Here is a 22,427-nt window from a genome sequence, read left to right as displayed (position 1 = left end):
TTTTGTCCAGCACCACCAGCAGCTTTTTTTTGCCAAGCTAGTCCTCTTCATTGTGGTGCCAAGTTGAAGCCAGTGCTGAGGGAGTCAGGGCTGGCCTCTGTGAGAAGCTGCTGTTTGATGTGCCATCCGTGGCCTCAAGCCATGAAGTAGAGGGGAAGTTATGCACAACAGCCATGGCCTGAATCTGCTCTTCTTCATAACTCTGTTGAATTTCACTCTATTATTTTTTGTTCTTGTTAACGAATAGAATAGAACAGAACAGAATATTCAAATTTTCTTGTTAAAGGGGACTTATAAAGTTTTTTTTCCCCTATTTTCTTTCATATATAAAATGTTACAATGTTTATATTGAATGTGGAAAGTTTTAATAATTAAGCAAATAGTGAGGTAAACGAAAGTAGTAATCAATGTGAGCGAAAAGCTCAGATTTCAGATTGAACGTTTCCAAGGGTTTTTTCTACTTTATTTGACAAGCTGAAGTCAGCTATGCCAGAGGTCTCCAGTGCTGCCCTGATTTTCAGTAACCAACTGAGGACCCAAATCACGAAAATATTGTGTCCAGGTTGGGGTCGGGTACAAAACGGCCAAATTTCTTTGATACAAAAAATTACTCTTAAGGAGTAAATATCATCAGAGTCAGCGCCAATAAGCTCACAGCAGGAAATACACTACACTCAGAAACAGGGCTCACAGTTTTATTTATTTATCGCAAGCTGCTTATCTGCACAGATAACTAAATTAACTTTTTAGCTAGCCAGTGCACCTAACCTGTATTTTCTTGTCGGTGAGTCCGTTCAACACATCGTCCACCTGGATGGAAGCCATGGCTTGTCCTCTCCTTGCCACCACGAGTATGGATAACCTGGAGCTACTCTTTTCAGCCGTGGTTGCTCATTGATTGGTGGCACATCATGCTGCCACCAGTGTTGGTGTTCTCTCTCTTTTTGGGTCTGTTTGAGTCGACCACATTTTGTATGAGATCTAAATATGCTTGAGACCAGTTCTGATTGTCTTCAGGTCTCATTTCCATCAGGTATCTTTTTTTTAAAAATGTATATGCATGTCAAGTTTGGGTAGATAGGGCTGTCAAAAATGTAGGCCCTTGAATACCAACTTATCTCTTTATAGAAAAAAACTTGTCTTGGAGGGTCTATCATATCACTGCTTTTTACACACATGGTCCTGACAGTTAAACAAACTCTTGCTGGGGGGAAGAAACAAGTCACTTGTGTCCTAGTTTGTTCCGTTGCAGTTGTCATCATTCTACAGTGTACTGTTGAGGAAGGATATGAGCCTAAACCATCAGGATGGATCCTCTCCTATACATCAAGCAGCACTGATCAAAACTCTTTCCTTCCTTCAAGTGCTTTAGTGAGTCCAAGCTAGCTGTCTTATTCATTACAAGGCCTTTGATGTTACTTTATGTTACTGTCATATTGGTCCACCGTTTCTCTGCTCGCAGCTCCCAGGAGAAGTGTAAAATGATCAATATAATCCATAAGCAACACATATAAGAGGATAAAACGTATTAACTACATAAGAGGCTAATCGAGAGAAAGGAACAGTAAAAGACCCCTTCAGTGCTGAAACCCACCCGCATTTCTATTTGGGTTGAAATTGCCTTTGGATGAAATCAATTTGTCGCTAGTACATTGTAGCATTGCACTTATTGATTTCTCTGGTGCACTCTCTGCGAGATGTGAATGGACTCTCTGGATTTGAGGGGACCGGGGGATGTGGTGAAGGAGGTCTCTGGCTGAGCAGGGATAGGACTCCCTCCGATGCACCTTTCAATCAAGCTTAGCTAAGTTATCCTCATGAATATGAAATATAAGGCACAGTCAAGCCGGGAAAAGTTTAGGGATGGTGTGTGTGCACAGGGGTGTATAGAAGTGAATAAGAAATTTAAAAGACACTTTTGCTTAAGTGTGGAAAGTTTAGTTGTGTTGTTTGTTTGATTACTTTTTGGGGGCAAAAATCTGTTTAACAAGTGACATTGTGAGGACTCATCTCACATACGATGACAAAAAGCTGGTCCCTGAAAGGTTACCCATTTTTTAGGCTTTTTGTGTGTACAAGTGAACCTCCTGATTTCTGCAAAGAAAAGCTTCAAATAAGTACTTCTTTCTACCTTTTGTCCTATAGCCAAGAAAAAGGTTAAACAGAGCCGCCTCCTGACATTTTCAAAGTTCCTAATCTGTATTTTGATGCACGCTGACCCGCAGTGTCTTCCTTCCTGCTTAGGCAAACATTTTCAGCACTTCCGTCTGGATTCACATGAACCCCGGGCAGCCTCTGTGCTTTCACATGGTAATTACAGCCTGCTTTCCTGGCAAAATAATAACAGCCTCAATAAGGAGCACAACACAGATGAGCTTTCTGATTTAACGCATTTTACTGTCCCCCCCCTTTTCCTCATTCCATCCAGTATCGTTTTTTTTTTTTTCAGATTTGTTTAGTGTTGTTGATTCATTTTTCTAACCACCCTACGCCTGCACTGCGTCTGTCCAAAATGAAGCATCCAATCTGAGGCCCCATCTGCTGAATGATCCTCTCTCGTCTCATGCATGTACACAAGCCTGTGTTGTACGCCAAGGCGTTATCCACTCCTTCATGGCCCATCTGCTCTCTCTTTATCTATCCTATTTTCTGTCTTTCTTCCATCTCTTTATCCCTCTTTCTTTAGCAATGTGTCTCTCATCATATTTCAGTTGGCTGTCTTGATTTGTCACATTGATGCCTTTCACACAAACACATGTAATCTAATGTTTGTACCATTTTGTACTGTATGCAACACCCTTTTGAGCACTTGAGTCCTAGTTTGTTCTCTAAAGTCTACCGCAGTTGTTCAATTGGTAAATCATAATGTACTCTATCATCTGCTGAATGTGTTCTGTTCAGCCTCTTGTGATGGCGATGTTCAAGGGAGGCAAAGAAAGGATGGAATGGGATAGGGCAAGGTGAAAGAGACTATTTGAGTCAGTGTGTTTCCCCCAGACAAGGGTATGCTGGGATGGGGCATAAAATTGCTGCCTTCTTCTGATCCCTAAGACTCCCATTCACCTTCTAACTACTAGGAGAAGAAAGAGCAATTCTGCCACAGGAGGCAGGCAAGATTGGTTCAGTGCACGTCACCAGAATTCAGTCGAGCCTCTTGCCTAGCAGCCCACAGACCTCAGGTCTCCTTCAATTGTGTGTCTAATTGATTACTTCCCATGCAATTACTCCCGTGTCACACTCAATATTTCACCGCTCCAGGAAGGGGGCAAGAGGGACTTTCTTTTTGAAGGACGACATTCATATTGTCACATTTGTGAGCCCCTAATGTGGATCGTGAGGAGGCACATGTTAAATTGAAGTCCGGAACGGGCCATCAGTGGTGGTTTGTGTTAATTGATTGCTCTGTAATATCACTGTGTGACAGAGATAGTGAAACTACTTGAGCCAGGGGTTGGGTTATAATGGCCGGGGAATAACAGAGCTGAATTTCTTTAAAAAGTTTCTTTTAGTAGTTTATTTCTTTACTATGACTGAACAATGCTAATAAGGCATGATAGTATAAATTTACACGCTTTTGGTAAAATGCTTGGTATTTCTATACTTTTGGTTACAGATGCCCATGATGACTCTATGAGTATGCATAAATTGTTTTGTTAATGTCTAAAATTTTGCTGCTGGACACAAGATGTCTCCTACTTACAATATCTTACATACAATTCTCAGTATATGTAGTGGCTTAAAGTTTTTACATCACACTTGTATGAGTTGCATACTGGACCAGGTTCAACTTCAATATGATGTCACAGATCATGCTCGTAGGTATGGTGGCCGACATTCTTCTTCTTCTTCTTCTTGATGTCTTTCGGGTCTGGTCCCACAGGACTGGTCCATCCCTCAGGTCGGGTCCCCCTAGTGGCCTGGCGCACTACCGTTTTGTCGAGCGAATTTGCAGCGTTTCTCTCTTGGAGTTGTTTTGTTGTTTTGTGTGTTTTTGGTATTTGCAGCATTTCTCTTTGGTATTTGTTTTGTGGGTTTGAAAGTTCTAGCTTCTGCTTCATTTCTGTGATTGCAGCATTTTTCTTGTGCTGTGTTTTTCTGTTGGATTTGTTTTATGTGTTTGTGTGTTTTTGGATTTGCATTTTTCCCGTGTTTGCAGCGTTTCGCCGTTTGCGGCGCGTTTGCCCTTTACAACCACCGTATGTAGGCCCTGCCTCATCAAATCAGATTTTCAATGAGCACAGAAACCTCCCAGCTTCAGCAGATGAATGTGAAAATATCTTTAGAGTCTCAGACTCTGCAGATACATCATTCTACACAGTGAAGCTCAAACTCTAAGCAAGAAGTGGAGGGGGAACTATTATTTTGAACTTTAATAGTGCAATTTTGAGATTTGGTGAGTAGAAAATAACTGGGCTTTAAAAAATATTAATGGACAACAGAAATAATACAAAATATATTTGCCAATTAAAATTGTGTGTGTGTCTTTGACTGTATGTGTCTCATATATTTAATTACTGGACTCTATCTGTAGCGCAGGTTTTTGCTAGAAATTCCCTTGTCATGCCGGCTCCCTTTTCAGACATACCTGTTGTAAGACTTGACAAAGTTTAAAGAACCATTAAATCAGCCATTATTGTACCACCTTATGTTTACTGGATTTTTCCCTTAAACTCTGTCAGATAAGACCCCAGACCAACACCAATTACCTTGATGCAAGGCACAGGAAAATGTAGGAACAGTTTGGACAAAAAGTAAAGGGTCTTTAGAAACTAAAAATAAAAACAGGAAGCAGGAAAAACATATAAGAAAAAAAAAAGTATAACTGTTGATAGGTTTTGGAAAAGGGGAAGGTAAATTGTAGTTTGTTTCATTTGGTTCCTGAACAGATTTCACAATTAGCAGATTTATTTGTAGGAAAGTGTTTGAAATCATGCTACAGACTGCTATCATAAAATGATTTTGTTGGTCTGTTCAGTTTCACACCACAAACAAGTCATTCCAGAGTTCACATGACAGCTGACAAAGAACCACCTTTCCAGGCGGTCTCAGGTTTTTGTTTTTTTTGTCAGCACCAAGGTTTGATTGACAGTTTTCACACCATCCCAAATGAACCGTACTAACCGGGTAAACAAGTTCATTTTAACCAAACCAAACAGGTTAGGTGTCCAGCCCTAGATTGACACTGAATGGTACAGCTAGGGTCACCCCTCAGCTGCAATCGCCATAGGTCTAAGATTACAATCCCTATGTTTTTTTTCCTTACTGTAGTTTGAAAGAGCAGATAAATTACTACAATCTTTTAGTCTTTAATGTACATATTAATTTACTACATAGTTGATGTCAAGCAAGGATGAATAGTTGAACAAAGAAGGATAAAGAACATGTAGGACAAATGAAATCCTTATCTGACATTTCAAATGCACGCTAAGAAAACATTTCAAAGAGTTTCAAACAAAATCGTTCGTAAAAAGTGTTTTTATTCATTCATTCATTCATTCATCTTCATCCGCTCATCCGGGGTGGGGTCGCGGGGGTAGCAAGTTCAGCAGAGGACCCCAAACTTCCCTTTCCCTGGCCACATCGGCCAACTCTGACTGGGGGATCCCGAGGCGTTCCCAGGCCAGTGTTGAGATATAATCTCTCCACCTGGTCGTCGGTCTGCCCCGTGGCCTCCTCCCAGCTGGATGAGCCAGGAACACCTCCCTCGGGAGGCGCCCTGTCCGAGCTTCTCACCCTATCCCTAAGGGAGATGCCGGCCACCCTCCTGAGGAAACCCATTTCGGTCACTTGTACCCAGGATCTCGTTCTTTCGGTCACGACCCATCTCTCATGACCATAGGTGAGGGTAGGAACAAAGATCGACCGGTAGATCGAGAGTTTTGCCTTTCGGCTCAACTCTCTTTTCGTGACAACGGTGCGATACAGGGACCGCAATACCGCCCCTGCTGCCCCTATTTACCAATCCTGTTTGTGACTTTCATGGACAGGATATCGATGCGTAGTCGTGGAGGGGAGGGGTTGCAGTTTGGTGGGCTGAGGATTGCATCGTTGCTTTTTGCGGATGATGTGGTCCTGATGGCATCATCGGCCTATGACCTTCAGCACTCACTGGATCAGTTTGCAGCTGAGTGTCAAGCGGCTGGGATGAGGATCAGCACCTCTAAATCGGAGGCCATGGTTCTCAGCAGGAAACCGGTGGATTGTCTACTCCGGGTAGGGAGTGAGTCCTTACCCCAAGTGAAGGAGTTCAAGTACCTCGGGGTTTTGTTCACGAGTGAGGGTAGAATGGAGCGGGAGATTGGCCGGAGAATCGGGGCAGCAAGTGTTTTTATATGGTGATCAAAAATAAAGAGCTGCTATCTATTCACGTGTTTGTGTTTATATACCTTAAAACTTCCAATAAAAGCAGGGTCCCAAAAAGCCGCAGGTTTCCTTTTCTAGCCTGGTGTGACTACACGTTTTGACGAATAAACGCAGGTCTCCAAAAGAGGCCTGGTCTGAATTTTATAGAAATCATCTGGATGTATAAAACAAAAGGCAGGGTGAGTTCAGTGATTTAAGCAAATAAAAGCCTGGGCTATTATTAGAAGTTTTGGTGTGTAGTATGTGTCCATTTCCAATATATCATTTCCATTTTCAAAAGCCCATGATTGCATTAGGTTTCAGCCTAGGAGGACTCTAACTATCCTTACTGATTAGAAATATTGTCCAGCCCAAGCCTCCACCTCTGCCTCACCTTTCGTCAGCTAGAAAAATATACAGTCTTGCCTAAACATGACTACATACCCTTTATTACCAATTTGCCTTCCAAACTGAACCTCTACGGCCCCCTCGAAGTGAGATTCGACTTTCACCTCATTAAAAGTTAAAGTAGGCGTGGAAGGAATTTTAATGCAAATTAATAATCAAAACACAGTCCTCTTCTTTCTTTCTCCAACATTTCCTTCCCCCCAGGCTATGACTTAGATCAGGCTAAAATGTGCCATGATGTAGATGTAAACTGGCTCAGAGACCAATAGGACGCTGTTCACTTAGCTCAAATCTCATCTGAATTCTACCCTGTTGTTTAAGCAGGGAACGAGGGACAGAATGAGAATGTGTTTCTCAGCCACTTGAATTCTGCAATTTCAAACCAGACACCTACTTTAAAGTGTTAAATAAGTGTGTAGTGTGTGACTCTATCAGATTCATTCATATGCATATCAAGGCCAAATATTTGTTTTGGCCTTTTCATGGGATTTATTTACAATGTGAAAAAAAGCATTTTGTTTTTTGGTGAGCCTTGCCTACCTAGTAGATTTTTATTTTTTATTTTATAAGTTTGCATTGTGCATAATAACCCCTTTGGACAAAATGCAGTTTAGGACAGCTTAAAAACCATTACTACTCTCCTGTAAACTATTTCTAGATAAACTTTTTGATTCAAACATATAGCATATTTTTGTGTAAAGATGTACTTTAGTTTGCACAGTATCAGTTAGTTAATCCTTTACTGATTGTTGAACTGCACATTGTACATGTAACATTTATACAACCTGAAGTGGATACACACTCACACTTGCTTGTTTGTCCGGTATGTACTGTACCAACTCCTTTCTATTCACACTTCTGTTTTTGAAAAGTCTGCCATAAATATGACTGCAGATTCAAAACAAACACAAACTCGCAATGTGATTGTCATGTTCAGTTTCTGTCACTGACTGTCTGTCATTTCAGCTTTACCATGTCAGCGCACGGCTGTGCAGCCTTGACATGCAGTTCTTACTTTGATTCTGAAGGCCAGACAGTGTTTCAGACAGGTCTTTGATGTCAGAGGCGCTCAGTGCTCATCTCAGAGGAGGAGCAAAATGAGTGGGAAAGCAAATAAAATAGGAGCTGACTGGCAGCTCGGTGGGTCTCAAATGCCACTGAGGTAAATGTCACTTTCCATCAACTTAGTTATGAGGCCTAAATGGACACCTGTGGACTCTGAGTGATAAGAGATCTTCACTGTTGAAGACATGGCATGTTTAACATTGATATAAACAGGTTCTGAAATCACAAAGTATGTCTTCTCAGGCAGTTAGTGTGTTTGTAAAAGTTTTCTGTTCTTTTTTGTCTTTGTTTTGTTAATGCTTTCATTTTTGCCATCCATTTTCCCTGTGACATGTTGTAGGATGTGTTGGTTTACAAAAAAACTATAAGTCTGGGATATTGGCTCATCTGTGGGTGTTTCAGCATATCTTAAATGCTGGCAGGATATACAGTACATATTTAAACAGTTGGATAAAAGGCCTGAGTTTTCTAGCCAATTACTGTTATTATGGAGGTTTGCTTTCCATGAGTTTAAAAGAAGCATAGCTCCCTAAACCAATTTAATAACCTTGCCTGCTGACACACACATAAACACACACATTACCCTCCAACCGTACGACTCCTCCCCCTTCTCCCCTGGCAGCTTAATAATTAATATGCTTATTTTTTGCCTCTTAGGCCAAAGCCTTGGGTAAGTGGAGCAGCTATTGATGGGGGCAGTGGTGGGTAATGGGACATGAAAAGGACTTTTCTGTTCATCTCAGGTCTCCACAGAGATATGGTGGGTGTTACTATATGCAACACCAGGCATGACCAAATAAAGATTTTAATAAAGTGTTCCCTGACTTCTGTGCCACCTCTCCATGGTACATTTGTTGTGGTGCTAAAAAAGATCTGGCTTCTATCGATGGTATTTTTCCAAACCTCTGTGTCAGTTTCCACCACATCTACCAGGTGGTCCCTCTTTGTTAATGTCATATTCAGTTTTTTTATTATAGTGTGTTATTGCAACAACCAGGCTGGAAGCTCCACTTTAATGCTCATAGACAGAGGTCAGATTGGTCATGGACGTGGTCTGAAAGCACAGACAATGTTGGCTGACATCACACACTTCTTACCTTGAGGATAGTGCATCAGTTACAAACAGCACTGAATTAAAGGGGATTATGGATAAAATGTTTAAAATCAGCATCTTTCAACATTATCCTTTAACTTGAGAGACAAAGAGCACCAGAGGTTAAAGGTACAAATCAATGGCAGTGGATGAAGAGAAGGTATTGACCACGCTCGTGGTGATCTAGCAGATTAAATATCTCTCTCAATAAATTTGATGGGATGATGTTCCTGTTTGTCCCTTGTTCGGGTCGGGACAAGGGCCAGGTTGTGGTAGAAAAAAAATCTACTGTCCGATGTCAAAAGTGTTTATACTTGAAAGCCTACACTCAAAGGTGGAATGAGTTTAGCATCTTAGAAGCTGTTCGAAGATCTGAAAAGCAATTCTGATGGAGTAAACTGGTACCTTTACACTTCCCTGGCAAGGGGGGTTTGACTCACCTGGCCTGTAGTGACAGTGGCTGCTCCAGGTAATAAGCCTCTTTAAACTTTGCTCAGCCCATCTTCCTATGTAGGCAGTTCGGGTTTGATTTTATGGGTAAAAATGTGGATGGCATAGTTCTCAAATTGTTACACAGTCCAAAACAACCAGTCAGACACTTCACTTTTGCATAACTCTGTCAGAGTGGCACCACTTAACAACTCTGTTGTTGGTGTCTCTCCCAGGTGCATCAGTGGTTAATAACAAACCATACCTGCCCTCCCTTGTGTGGCATCAGCCCCTCTAATCTCTAAAACACTTCTCTGACAAAAAGACTCATATAGTTATGACACCAAGAGATTTGCAGCTTTTGCAGAGGTGCATGCTCTCTGAATGCTTTGTACTTACAATATACTTTACAGTCTTCTTGGTGGACTTTTCCACCTTGACTGATAAACATAACATATAAGTGCTGTATACACAAAGTAAGAGCCATGGCCCGAAGTGTGTTACTGAATGTCTCGCAGTAGGCCTGGAAAAACAAGGCCTCAATGACGTGTTGTTGCCTTAGCAAATCATGCACCGACTGAGGCCAGGTCTGTGGTAAAACCAATATACTTGGTATGCTTCTGGTAAGATATGCTCTCTTTCCTCAGTCGTTCCATCTTTCCTTTTCTTTCTGTCTGCCTCTCTCAGACCCTGTTTTGTTTTGCCCATTCCTGAGAGCGTGGCTCATTTTAATTCAGCTGGCAGGCTGATCACACATCAGCCTTGATCAGCTAAGTGGCCCTTAGCAGCAGCCATTGAAGGTCCTTTTACTCTTTTTAATCACTCACTTGTTTTGCCCCTTGATAATCTTTTCTGTTTTACTTTTTTGTCTCTTACTTCATTTGTTTCCTTGGTTTTGTTTTTCTTTCTTGCTTGTAGATTTGTCTTATCTCAAGGTATTGTAATATGATTTTCTCCTCCTCCGCCCTATCCATTAAGCTCAGATTACCAGGGTTTTATCGCAGTTTAAGTTGAAAATAAGCAAGGATGCACCCCCCCATAATCATTCTGTCATGATTTTATTTTTTCCCCTTCTCATCTTTAAGCAGATGCTTTGCCTTGCTCAGATATAATTCCATAATCCCTAAATCTCAGCCATTTTTCATAAAGACTCATAGAAAACAATTGCATGAGGGATGGGCCAAATTTAATCAGCAGCCTGTGAATGCAATTATCTTGGCGGAGGAGAGGCGTAGGTTTGGGGGATGGGGGCCATGGCCGACGCCCCCATGTCATCTACTATACCTCAGCAAAGATCTCAACAACATTTCTCCTTCAGAATGACACAAAGGATAAAAAAAAAAACATGTTATTTAAGATTAGAACAATGCAATTCAAAGATTGAATATTGGCATAAAAATACAATACTATTCTATTGACAACTTTAATCCAAACCCAATGTTAATCAAGTTCAGTTGTTATTTGTGAGTGGTATTTTGCACCCCACAAAAGACAGAAAAATAAACTATTATTATTTTTTGTGTGTCGAGATGTAAATTATCAGATAGTTCAAGAAGTTATTACATTGCCACTTATTGATAACTACCTTTTTCAGACCTTAATAATTTTCTGTATTTCATGTCCAGTGTTTAGTTTCTTATTTAACTTTTTTTTTTTTCTCAGCTACTGCTATACATGGAGGCAGTTATTTATTATTCTGTTCCCTCAAAGACACATTTTTCTCATGTCCTCCTTTTCCATTTGTTTCAACAGTTTAATCAACAGACCAAACCTTTCTCAATACAATTTATGTAATTATCACTGCCGTATTTCTTTTAAATTCTGATTGTCATTTTAAACTTCCTTTATAGGATGTTTTCCATCCAAACACTAGACTGTCAGGCAGAGAAGGCTTTAAGTTTGAATGAAATAACAGTCCTTGGTGAGACTAAGAGTTTCCCATTCAGTTTTGTTTTTTTCATAAAAAGGAAGCGGTTGTTTACGATACCCAAAATAACAGTGTGCACGTGATGCTGCACACATGATGCTGCACACATGATGCTGCGTAGTGCTGCGGCCACTCAGCCATGAATGTCAGTCACCATGTTAAAATTATGTGCATTTAATGTGTGAGGTCCCTCCACATTCATATGCAGATACACAGGCAGACACGTTCTGTACATACTGAACATATGTACTCATGAAGAAAACACTTTTCTATGCCTTTGTATTTCTCTCTTTTCAATCTTTAATAGCTCCCTTTTCCCAACATGGTGTCATGTTTTGGTCTTACTTTCTCTCTTTGCCATTTGCTTTTGCCTTTGCCTTTTCATCTCTTTCTTATATCAACCCAACAAGACCCATACACACACACACACGCACATACACTGCCCACGCTGCTGCTCTTGACCGCAGTGTGTTCAGAGACAGTCAAATCCCAGTGCTGCTATCTCTCTGGTGAACCTCTCGTGAAGCGCTTTTATGTAGGCGAATTAATGCAGTTGTTCTTTTCAGGTCAATAGTTAAACACATAAAAGTGCAATTACATTTGAATGGGTACCACCACTTCGCTTGGGGACTGCGTTAACAGTGTTAAAATTGCATGCCATTCCTGTGGGTGGTGCTCTATCCATTGACCTTAGAGGAGATATGAAGTTTGTGATGCATGCTGTGATAGATTTCACACTATAGAAATCATATTAAGGAATTCATTGGTTACTTGATATTGAATTTGACTTATCATTGTATTCCTATGTATGGAAAGGTAGACCAGATAGGAGAGCATTACAATCATCAATCCTGCCTCGATATAAAAGTGTGAACAACCTTTTCTAGGCATTGAAGTTAAATTCTGAGCCAAAGATGACACCAAGGTTTTTTGCCTGTTGGCTAAAGTTATGTCCTAGAGAATTTCATTTTAATTGCAGTTTCTCTCTCTGAGCCTTAGAACTTAATAGAAGTAAGATTTATGTTTGGTTGACGCTTTGTGACATCAAGGCAATAATATCTAATATACACTCTAAAAGAGCATCAGTTGGTCACATGTTGTTAGGGAACTGCCACATGAAGCTGTGTTCCATTAACATAGCCATGGAAGAGATTTAACGCAGATTCACTGTTTTTTTGGGGGGTTTATTCTTTTGGCCTTTTCCTGCCCCTTTGGACAGAGACAGCTGAAGATCGACAGGACAGGGGGGTAGAGAGGGAGGGGATGACATGCAGCAAAGGGCTGCAGGTCGGATTCGAACCCGGGCTGCTAGCAGCAACTCCATATATGGGTCCCCAGCTCTACCGACTGAGCTAACCAGGCACCCAGATCCACTGTTCAGCATGCTTTTCACACGGAGTACTACTCAGCCTGTAAAAGCAGTTGTATAATGTCTTCTGTAACTCTGGAGGGCTCTTACCAAAGAATTTGACCTATACTAGGTACTAAAAGGTAATATATTATATATATGTCTTCCACTGCTTAAAATTTGACCTGTCTTTTTTAAATATGTCTCCTGTGAGTCCCTTAACTTTTTGGAAGTTCTGGAGTTGTGGTCCTAGGACTGACCCTTGTGGAACCCCAGACAATATTTGTTTTGAGAGATAATTATCTCTCAAGGCAAAGAAGTCTCTGTTATAAGAATAAGAGAGAAAAACTGTTATATTAAAGCCAGTATGTTCCCTCAGACTATTTAAAATACTTTGGTGAATATATTTCTACATATGTATGTGAGGTTTTTTCACTATGTTCAATGGGGTCAAATCTTTCAACATGCATAGAATAATTTGGAAAAGATTTAGCAAAGATTTGTCATACAAAGTGCATGCAAACACACAATCTCTCTTTTTTATTTATATGTGTACATTACAGTTTATATGCTCACTATAGCTATAGCTACATGCATAGACACACTGATGATCTTCTTTCTTTACTTCTCTTTCATGCCTGTGCACAGGCCCAGTCTTTCACCTACATGCAAGTACAGATATACACACATGCAAACACAAATACACACATACACTTTACATCTGGGATCTGCACGCATTTCCTTGGCAACAGTGGGGACAGGAGGGCAAGGATGGAACTGTGCAGCAGCAGCAGATGATGGATGGGAGGGGAGATCACCTATTTGTAGAGCAAAGGCAGAGATTTGCTGTCCTGACATCTCCTGTCGGCAACCGAGCAACTCAGAGCACAGTGATTGACGCAGCGCTGTGTGGCAACATGAGCAGCGTCTGAAAATCCAGGAAATGCCTTCTCTCAAAGCTTATTGGTTGTTTATTAAGGTTGTTATTAGTTAGAGTTGGTTCGAGCATGTGTTTCTTTTTCAGTACGAGTGCTGATGGTGCATGAAGAGGCTGTGGTCTCTTGAGTGGGTCAGTTTCAACAAGCAGTTCGATTCACTAATTTATTAATTATCTATTCAACCTTTGCAGCCATATTTTAGACACTCTTTACATTTTCTTTCTTTCTATCTCATTATTTTTTAGTAGCCATCATCTATCATGACAGATGAACACTCACACTGATGGATGATGGCTGATAAAATACATGTCATGCATTCCCCCATCATCTAACATCAATCACTCTAAGTCATTTATTCATCATCTATCCAAACAGCGTGCACATTCTTTAATTCGCTCAATCATTCACTCACTCATTCTTTAATTTATTCCACTTTTGTTGTACGGGAAGTGGTCCAGTCCAGTCAGCAGCCTGGAAGGTTTTTTTCTAGTTGCACTAACAGTTGCAATAACAATTGCAGACAGAGTAGTGCTGACATTCCCCACCCACATTTTCCCAGCTCTTCAAATTAGTGACCTTCTGGTTACAAGATAAAGCAAACTGGTAATTTAATTGATGCTCAAGGCAGGTATAGTAATGTGGGCCTCATTACTCCCAACCCTGAGCCATGTGTGCAAGTGTGTGTGTGTGTGTGTGTGTGTGTGTGTGTGTGTTGTGTGTGTGAATGGTTTTTTGAGCATGCTTCCTTCTGTGTGTGGACTGTACTTGTGCACTCATATCTTATTCTGGCATTTCTGCCAGTCTGTATGTTGAGTGCAGCCTAGCAACAACTTTAGCCTTCCACTGCTACTGGGGTGTACAGCAGGATCTGTGCCCCTAGCATTTAGCCTCTTTGACCCAGAATGCATCCCCATCTTCCCGCAGAGTTTCTCCCCTCTGTTCCACTGAGCTGATAACAGTGCTGAGCCGAAACCAAGTTGAAGCTCTCAGAGTCAATAAGATAGTACAGTGGAGACCCAGGGTAAAATCCCAAGTCCCACTGCTAGAGGAGACGAGAAACTCCTCTGTCTTTCTGATTGAATACCTGTCTATCTACTGTAATTGCCTGACTGTTTGAGTGTCTTTCTGAATCTCTTGTTGCCTTTCTATCTTTCTATACTATCCAGCTGACTGTGTTTGCTCTTACTTATGAAGCCAATATGTTTTTCTTTATGTGTATATACCTGGCCTGAAGAGGGACTGCAGTTAACATATCAAGTGAATGTGTTTCCTTTTATGTACTGATGGTTCAGCACATGGATCTTCTTCAAGAATAAACACTATTGGGGATATTCGATAATGCAGCCCTCCAACACTGGAGCAAGTCAACCATTTATTACAGCTTATCTGTTGTCCTACATATTTCTTCATTAAACCATCCACACAACACGTATTAATTCTCTCTCACTAACTCATTAATATGCCTTTTTCTGATCATTGGTTCGCTATTTGCCTCCCAGTCTTAATCAAACTCATCCCCACACTGCAATAAAGAAAAAAATATCACAACAAGCACTTACCATCAAAATAATTGCCTGCATACATTTGTTCTGCCTCCCTGAATTTCATATTGTTTTCCTCCAACGGTCATGCAGCCTGATACTGAAGATTGCTGCGCCTTTTGTAGCCATACACTCATTCAGAGAAAGCTTGGAGTTGCTCTCGGGACAAATCGGGAGGGGAGGGGGTAGTTTGGAAACACGAGCTGTAGCTATGTGTACAAACTAATTAAGACATTTTCTCTACCCACTAAACAATCAACAACAGGATTTAACCATTGATCTCCCCCTGGCCACCAACTGCACACCAACCAAATGTGCAAGCCAAGCATTTACTTGTAATGAAAGAAAGTCCTGCATGAGTTTTGCATGTTATTGTACGTATTATGTAATATCTGTTAATTATTCATATCTTGGTGACAGGCCATGGGAAATACTCCTGGGAAAAGCACCAGCAAGGAGCCAATTAAACTGTTATCCAGCATCTTGAACTTTGTCATGTCACACTTGCAAATTAGTGTGTTGTGTGTACAGTACATATCCAAATGCACCATGAGTGTGAGAAGCATTAGAAGATGGTGGAGCCTTCTGGATGGTGTTGGGGATCACTTGTTTTGACAGCTGGGATTAGTGGAAATGCCTTGTTTCACTTGTCAGCCACACATATGAATCCTGGAAATTCTCTTTGGCTCAGTTGATACTCATTAAGAACAACTCTTTTGCTTACATATCCAGGTTAAATCCATAAAAAAAAGTTTGTAGCCTTGTGTGATGAACATGGTTCAAGTTGCCGCATGTGAGGACACATTCCCTTGAGTCTGATTCCCTTGAGTCTGATTCCCTGTTGCAATATTCAAATACAGGAGAGTGAACCTTCCTTTTCAAGTCACTATACTACTTGTTTGCTAAGTATAATGTCCTAATGTCTATCAGGAAGTCACATGCAGATGAGCAAGCCTCGTCTCTGGTTTGAGTGCTACACGATGGTCAAAGGACAATGATTTTCAAGGTGTGAGATTTTAAAAAATCATAAAAGAATACAACAATACTTTGGTTAAAAAATGTATGTGGCTAATTGTGCAGCATTGTGCTGCATTATACTATTGTTAAGTAAAGATACCAGGGTCAAATGGTGGTGTTCAGATCGTTTCAAAACTGCCTCTGTACGTCTGCATCTTGCATTTTACCTCAGGATGTCAAGTGTTGAAGTTAACTCAGAGATATACAGCTAATTTTGAATTTTTGCACTTTATTTACATATAGATTGTGCTCTAGTTAAAACATTCATCCATTCACTCATTCATTTAACATTATTGAAAAAGTACATACATTTATAAGGACTTTCAAACCCCAGCAAAGCCGATGTGAACAGTGCCTAATTATGTCTTGGATATGTTTACACCTAAATCTGGTATATTATGGCTCCAGTTACAATCCAACCAGCCAGTATGAAGGTGAATGCCTGGAGCGTGTACTTGTATCTTGCTTAACCAGGGCTGAGATGTCCTGCTGGTGTTTTTGTCATAATAACTGCTTTTCTTTGTCTGTTGGTTTGTCCACTGCCCTACTTTGCCAGCAGTATCCCATTGTGCAAACAATTTGAATTTGAGATGCGGCCTGCTCCTAGCCGAGCGATATCCCTCCTGTGGTGAGAGGCAGGATTAATTTCTCTCCCTAGCTCCCACCGCACATGCAGAAAGATAGAGAGGGGGAGCTGAGATTGGGGGGTGGGGGCTTGTACAGGTAATACCACCACCACCTATTATCCGAGGAGTATCATTTAATCGGGCCTTTGTGGGACGATATTGTATTTGGCTGTTTCTGTGTGGTGCTGGCAGGGCGCCTCATGTATGATTATGTGTCTCATCGTTTCAGCCCTGTGTCAGTAATCTGTTAGTAGGGAGATAGAGAACACACAAGCTCTGTAAATAATGCAAATCTGCTACTGGGCTTCATTCTGTCTTTCTTTCCTGCCATCCGTCTCTCTGTGGCTTTCTCCCATCTTTATTTGTCTCTCTTTCTTTCTCTTTCCCACTCTTTCTCTCTCACATAAAAGTCAGGATTAGGCATTCTCTAAACTCCTGCACAACAATAATCACAACCATCCCCTGTATCCAATCATTCAGACCATGTGGGTGTGTGGGTGTGTGTGGGGCCAAAGGAATCAATCCTCGGACAAACATGGTTTGACAAGGTAATACATATTATGATGACAAGATACATTACTTTTTTTCCACTACCTTGATGAAATATAAAAAATTACAAATTCGTTAGGACTGCTGTCCCTTACTGGAGCTTAAATTCCTCTTTTTTTTTTTTGTGGGGGGGGAGGGGGGAAAAATAATTTTTTCTTCCCCCCCAAGGGAAGGAAAAGAAAAAAAAAAAAAAAAAAAAAAAAAAAAAAAAAAAAAAAAAAAAAAAAAAAAAATTACTTGAAAAGTACTTAATAAAAACTAAGTAAAAGTACAAATACCATAATTGAAAATTACTTTGGTAAAAGTTAAAGTCACCCATAAGAAAATCACTCGAGTAAAAGTCTTAAAGTAGCTCACATTAAATGTACTTAAGTATCAAAAGTATCTTGTGAGAGAATATACTCAAGTATCAAAAGTACAAGTAAAGTACAAAGTATTTTTATAGTACGCATAAAAAGAAGCAAAACAACCAAAAATGGTTCTCCCCTTGTGTTTCTTAAGGTTGGATGGGGAGTTCTTAAATGTCTTTATCTCGTGGCACTTTGGTAGGCACCAGAGGCACTTCATTCTGTATGTTTTAGGATTTTCCCCCATCCCAAGGTAGCCAAACATTGTTGCCAGGTATGACCACGGCGGGTGACTGTCGTCTTCTACTGAAGGAGATGTCAGTTGGTAACGTCTTCTGTGTCTTCCTCATCAACGTTAACTGCGGAGGTAGCCATGTTGATCTCCGCCGCCCCGCGCATCCCGCCTTACCTCTAATCTTTGCGAGAGTACCGTACGTTGTTCTTCTCGTCCTCTCGGACACGCCCATTCCAGATAATCCTTTGATGATTAATTGTATTTCTATTTTAATTTGTAACGAGCAACAAGGTGGCAAACATCAAAGTAACGGAGTAAAAGTATATTTTTTAACTTTTAAATGTAGTAGAGTAAAAGTAAAAAAAACTCAAGTAAAGTACAGATCCTCAAAAAACTACTTAAGCAGTGTAACGAAGTAGATGTACTTTGTTACTATACATTTCTGGATAACAGCAATATACACAGCTTTGTGTCATATTGCTCCACAACAACAACCATTATCAGATGTGCATGTCTCAAGATCAGCTGCTCACCCCAAACCCCAACCCCTTTCTTGCCCTCAGATGGAAAAAGAAAAGGATAAAATGCCTATCCAATCTAGTCCTCAAGTATGTTAATGATTTTGATTTGAACATGCAGTGCCTGTCAGTTGTTAATTATAAAATTGATCGGTGAAAAAAGCTGCCAATTAAAAAATGCATCAGGAGTCTGGTAGCAGAATTGCTGAATTAGGTGCATCCTCCAGGCAGAAACAGTTAAGTACCCAGGAAACCAGCTGTGTGCATCTGTATTGACTGAGTGCTCTCTCTCATGTCTCCACAGAGATCCTGAGTGGAGGTGTGTATGTTGACCAGAACAAGTTTCTGTGTCATGCAGACACGATCCACTGGCAGGACATTGTCAAAAACGCACGGATGCACCCCGTGGTGGTGCCCACCAACAGCAGTGTCACATGTAAGTAAACTCAACAATTACAAGTGTGGAAGACAAGAAGATTTGATTTGACTTTAATCTTTATTTACAGGATAGTTTTACTGAGAGCATTGCTGTTGCTCTACACTTAGATGTTTCCATGAACAGAAAATAGAACCAGTGCAGAACTAGAAATATTATTTCTTCCATGCATGCTTCTTTCTTGACAAAACCTGGCAAGGAAGTGACATCACTTAAGGCAATTTTTTCACAATTTGTGTAGTTCCCTCAAGAGTTACTTTATCTGACTGGAACAATATACAATATACCCCAGAGGATCATTCTGACTTGCTAGGATCCACAGGTGACAACTGTGCAATCTATGGAGCGGCATTTGTAGCTCAGTGTTTCAGACTGGCAGTGCAAGTGCAGTCCAAGGGTAGACTGTTGGGTGTCCTTGTTTCCTTGATAAAATTACCAACCAGGTCCACTTGGACTCAAGGATGAACTGATTAGAATTTGGTGGTAAAAGTCAAGGTCATTGTGACCTCACAGAACAAATATTTGGCCGTAACAGGCCATTGGTGACACTTTTGACTCAAAGGTGACTGTGACTTCAAAATTACCTTGACAAACTCATTTTTGGTCATAACTCAAGAATTGGTGTGTTATTTATGATAACATTTCACAGAGATTTTTAATAGGATATAATGATGAAGTGATGCCATGTTTTATCCAAATGTTCAAAGGTCAACTTCACTGTGACATTTTAATGGCCTTGAAAAACACTGTTTTGGCCATTGTTCAACACCATAACCCAGGAAAGAAGGGGAGATTGTGAGCATATTTCACAGTTCACAGTCACTGAATTGGTGACACTTGTGAAATCAAAACAGGCTTTTAGCTGTAATTTAATTTGGTGATTCCAGATTTACGCACATGTGGACTGGGACAACATAATGAGTAAACAATAGCTATTAGGATACAGACTTTCAACTTTCCATTCCACCTTTCACTCTCTGCTTCATTCTGAATTTCAAGCATCCTCGGAATCACATGACTGCAAACAACTGTATTGGAGTGTGCCTAGCTAATCCTGATCCTGTGCGTGAGTGAGTGAGTGAGTTTCACCTACAGCTCATAGAGAGCTGTCGCATCTAAAAATGCAAGGAGAAAATGAAGGTACCAAATTTTGTATAGCTATTCTCTATGAGAATCTATCTTTGTTAATCAAGTACATGTGTAATGTATATTCACTGGAATCAGTGGAATATTTTTATTGCAATAAATAAACAACAAATATTGTTTGTAGTGTTGCTATATTTCATAATTTGTTTCATGGTACATTTTATTTTCAAAATTCAATTATTTTGAAAAAAGTTTACATTCCTCACTGCCAGTTCAAGCTTCTTCTTTTTATTTAGAGACTTTAGAAAAGATAAAACTACAGCTGTGATGAGTCATTTGCTTAAATAATTTTGATTGAAAGGATCACCAGCTCTACCTGAAGGTTCCTGGCACTCCAATTAATAGCTCTGAGCATACTCAAACTTAGGCTCTGAAAGGTATATCCACAGCCATTCTCTTAATATTTCATAACTCTTTCATAAAGCAGCAAAGGTGGGTAAGTTGCGACACGGAAAATGGCCAAAGGAGACCCCACGTAACCTGCTCCATTCACAACAAGTTGACCGAGTGTGAGCAGCAAAACATTGTCATAACAAAATCACCCCTTGACCCCATTCTGTCACTCTGCTTACCATAACAATCCACAATGATTGCTCACTCACGTCCCATTAATGCCCTACTGTAGCCAGCTGGAAGAAATGTTAATAAATGCTTAGAATTATGACAGGATTTAATAGGGTGAAATAAACATACTTAATCTGTCAGGATGCAGGGGATGATGGTTTAGGTGGTTGTCAGTGAAGTACAGACACATTAAGTCACCTCTTCTGACCTTTTTCTGTTCATTCACCAACTTAACCTCTTAACACGCTTTGTCTGTTATCAAGTTAGTACTCGAGCTGTTTGACATTTAAATCTGTTTTTCCTTTATGATGCCTCGTCTCGTTCGTCTACAAATACAAAATTACATCATGAAATGCATTATCATTATGGAACTAAATAAAAGGTAGTCTCTGCATATGTCATTTGATTTCTTCTCACAACACTGACAGAAGGCTTAAAATGCAGATTAACAGCTCCAAGCATTGATATTCTGCTCAATCACCCTCCTTTCTGCAGCCCTGTTAGCCCTGGATCGACCCTTACTCCTGTGCAAGTCCTCTTCTACAGTGAAAGATCAAGATCTCCAAAGCTGTAATCCACAATTGAGAACTTAATCTCTGTTTCATTCTTTGTGGGGAAACAAGCTTTATGTTGTTATTACATGACTTGTGTACTTATGTACACATGAGTACACTTGTGATCTGTGCCACAGCTATTGTGTTTATTGTTTTCTTTTAAAAAACAAGAATAAAAGCAATTTTAAAATCCATGCCCTATTGATTAAATTGAATTCCCACATCTGTATTTTGCTCGACACCAGCCTTGTTATGACAGCATTCCTGACATTTTAACCTTCGGGGGCCGTTTTAAGAAAGCTGTAAAAGATTATGGTGCAGGAAGAGGGGTGGAACAGGTTTATTCTAGGTCACTGAAAATGTATAAGTGGAGATAGTGAAGACCTTGGACACTAAATGAAAACTCTTTGGCTTGACTTCCCAGGGCAGCAGAGATATATCTAAGTGCAGCATAGGTTCTGCAAACTTGGTACTGTCAGACAACCACTTATGTTTGGCAACATGTATTATTATTCTGCTTGTATGTTGCTTTTCATACATTCAAGGCTGCTGACCTCTCTTTCTCAAGCAATGTCAAAGTGCTATTTTGAGATAAACAGGCTGGAGAAACAGAGAAATACAGAGGGACGGACTGGAAAAAGCTAAAGAGAGACAGGAATAGACATTAAGTGAAAGAGAACCACAGAGGAGCGATGAAGCAGCAAGGGGTGCATTGAGGATGAAAGAGATGAAATGTGTAGTGGAGAGGGGCACAGATGAGGAAGAAGAGGAGGGCAGAGGATGGAGAGGCTCGTGTTGGGGAATAGAGTCAGTCTCGATGCTAATAGCTCTCATCTGGAGAGGCTGATGGACAGAGGACAGCACTTTTGCACTTATCCAGGCTCACTTCCCCCGCAGTCAATTACTAGACAGTCAATTAAGTTCTCCAAAAAAGCCAGAAAGGCACTGGCTGAAGCTCTGAGGGTACAATGCTGGTTTCTGCTGCTTTACTGCTTTTATCTCAACCTCATTTGTTCTGTTTTTTGTGCTGGATTGATTTAGAGTGGAGTTTCATAAAGAGTTGTTTTATTTTCACAAAACAACCTGTGCCAAGGTTTTTCAAGTTTTGACTGGTGCATCATGTACCAGTCAGGGGAGATGCTGTGTTGTTGCTAAAAGACTGCAAGGTTCATTATTCCCTTGCATAATAATAAGAAAACCTCGATAAACACATGGTTGCATTTTAGTTTAAGTGAATGTTGAAAAATTACAATCAACTTGTATGGGTAGAAACAGTAATTTAAATTAAATTAATTAATTAACATATCATCATCCTTATCATCATATGATCATATAATTACCTAC

The 22,427-nt window shown here is 40.3% G+C and overlaps 1 protein-coding gene across 2 annotated transcripts in view; it reads left to right on the top strand.

Moving 5' to 3' along the window:
- LOC127365454 (receptor tyrosine-protein kinase erbB-4) overlaps positions 1 to 22,427 on the top strand; it is a 305,767-nt gene that overhangs the window by 172,182 nt on the left and 111,158 nt on the right. For both annotated transcript variants that reach the window (XM_051403529.1, XM_051403528.1), the window contains exon 4: positions 18,688 to 18,819. In XM_051403529.1, the coding sequence (XP_051259489.1) occupies positions 18,688 to 18,819 (132 nt within the window). The remainder of the gene's footprint in view (positions 1 to 18,687; positions 18,820 to 22,427) is intronic.

The sequence above is a fragment of the Dicentrarchus labrax genome, unplaced genomic scaffold (genome assembly GCF_905237075.1).
Source record: "Dicentrarchus labrax unplaced genomic scaffold, dlabrax2021, whole genome shotgun sequence".
NCBI lineage: Eukaryota > Metazoa > Chordata > Actinopteri > Moronidae > Dicentrarchus > Dicentrarchus labrax.
Note: the sequence above shows the minus strand (reverse complement) of the source record. Positions and strands in the feature narration are given on the sequence as shown.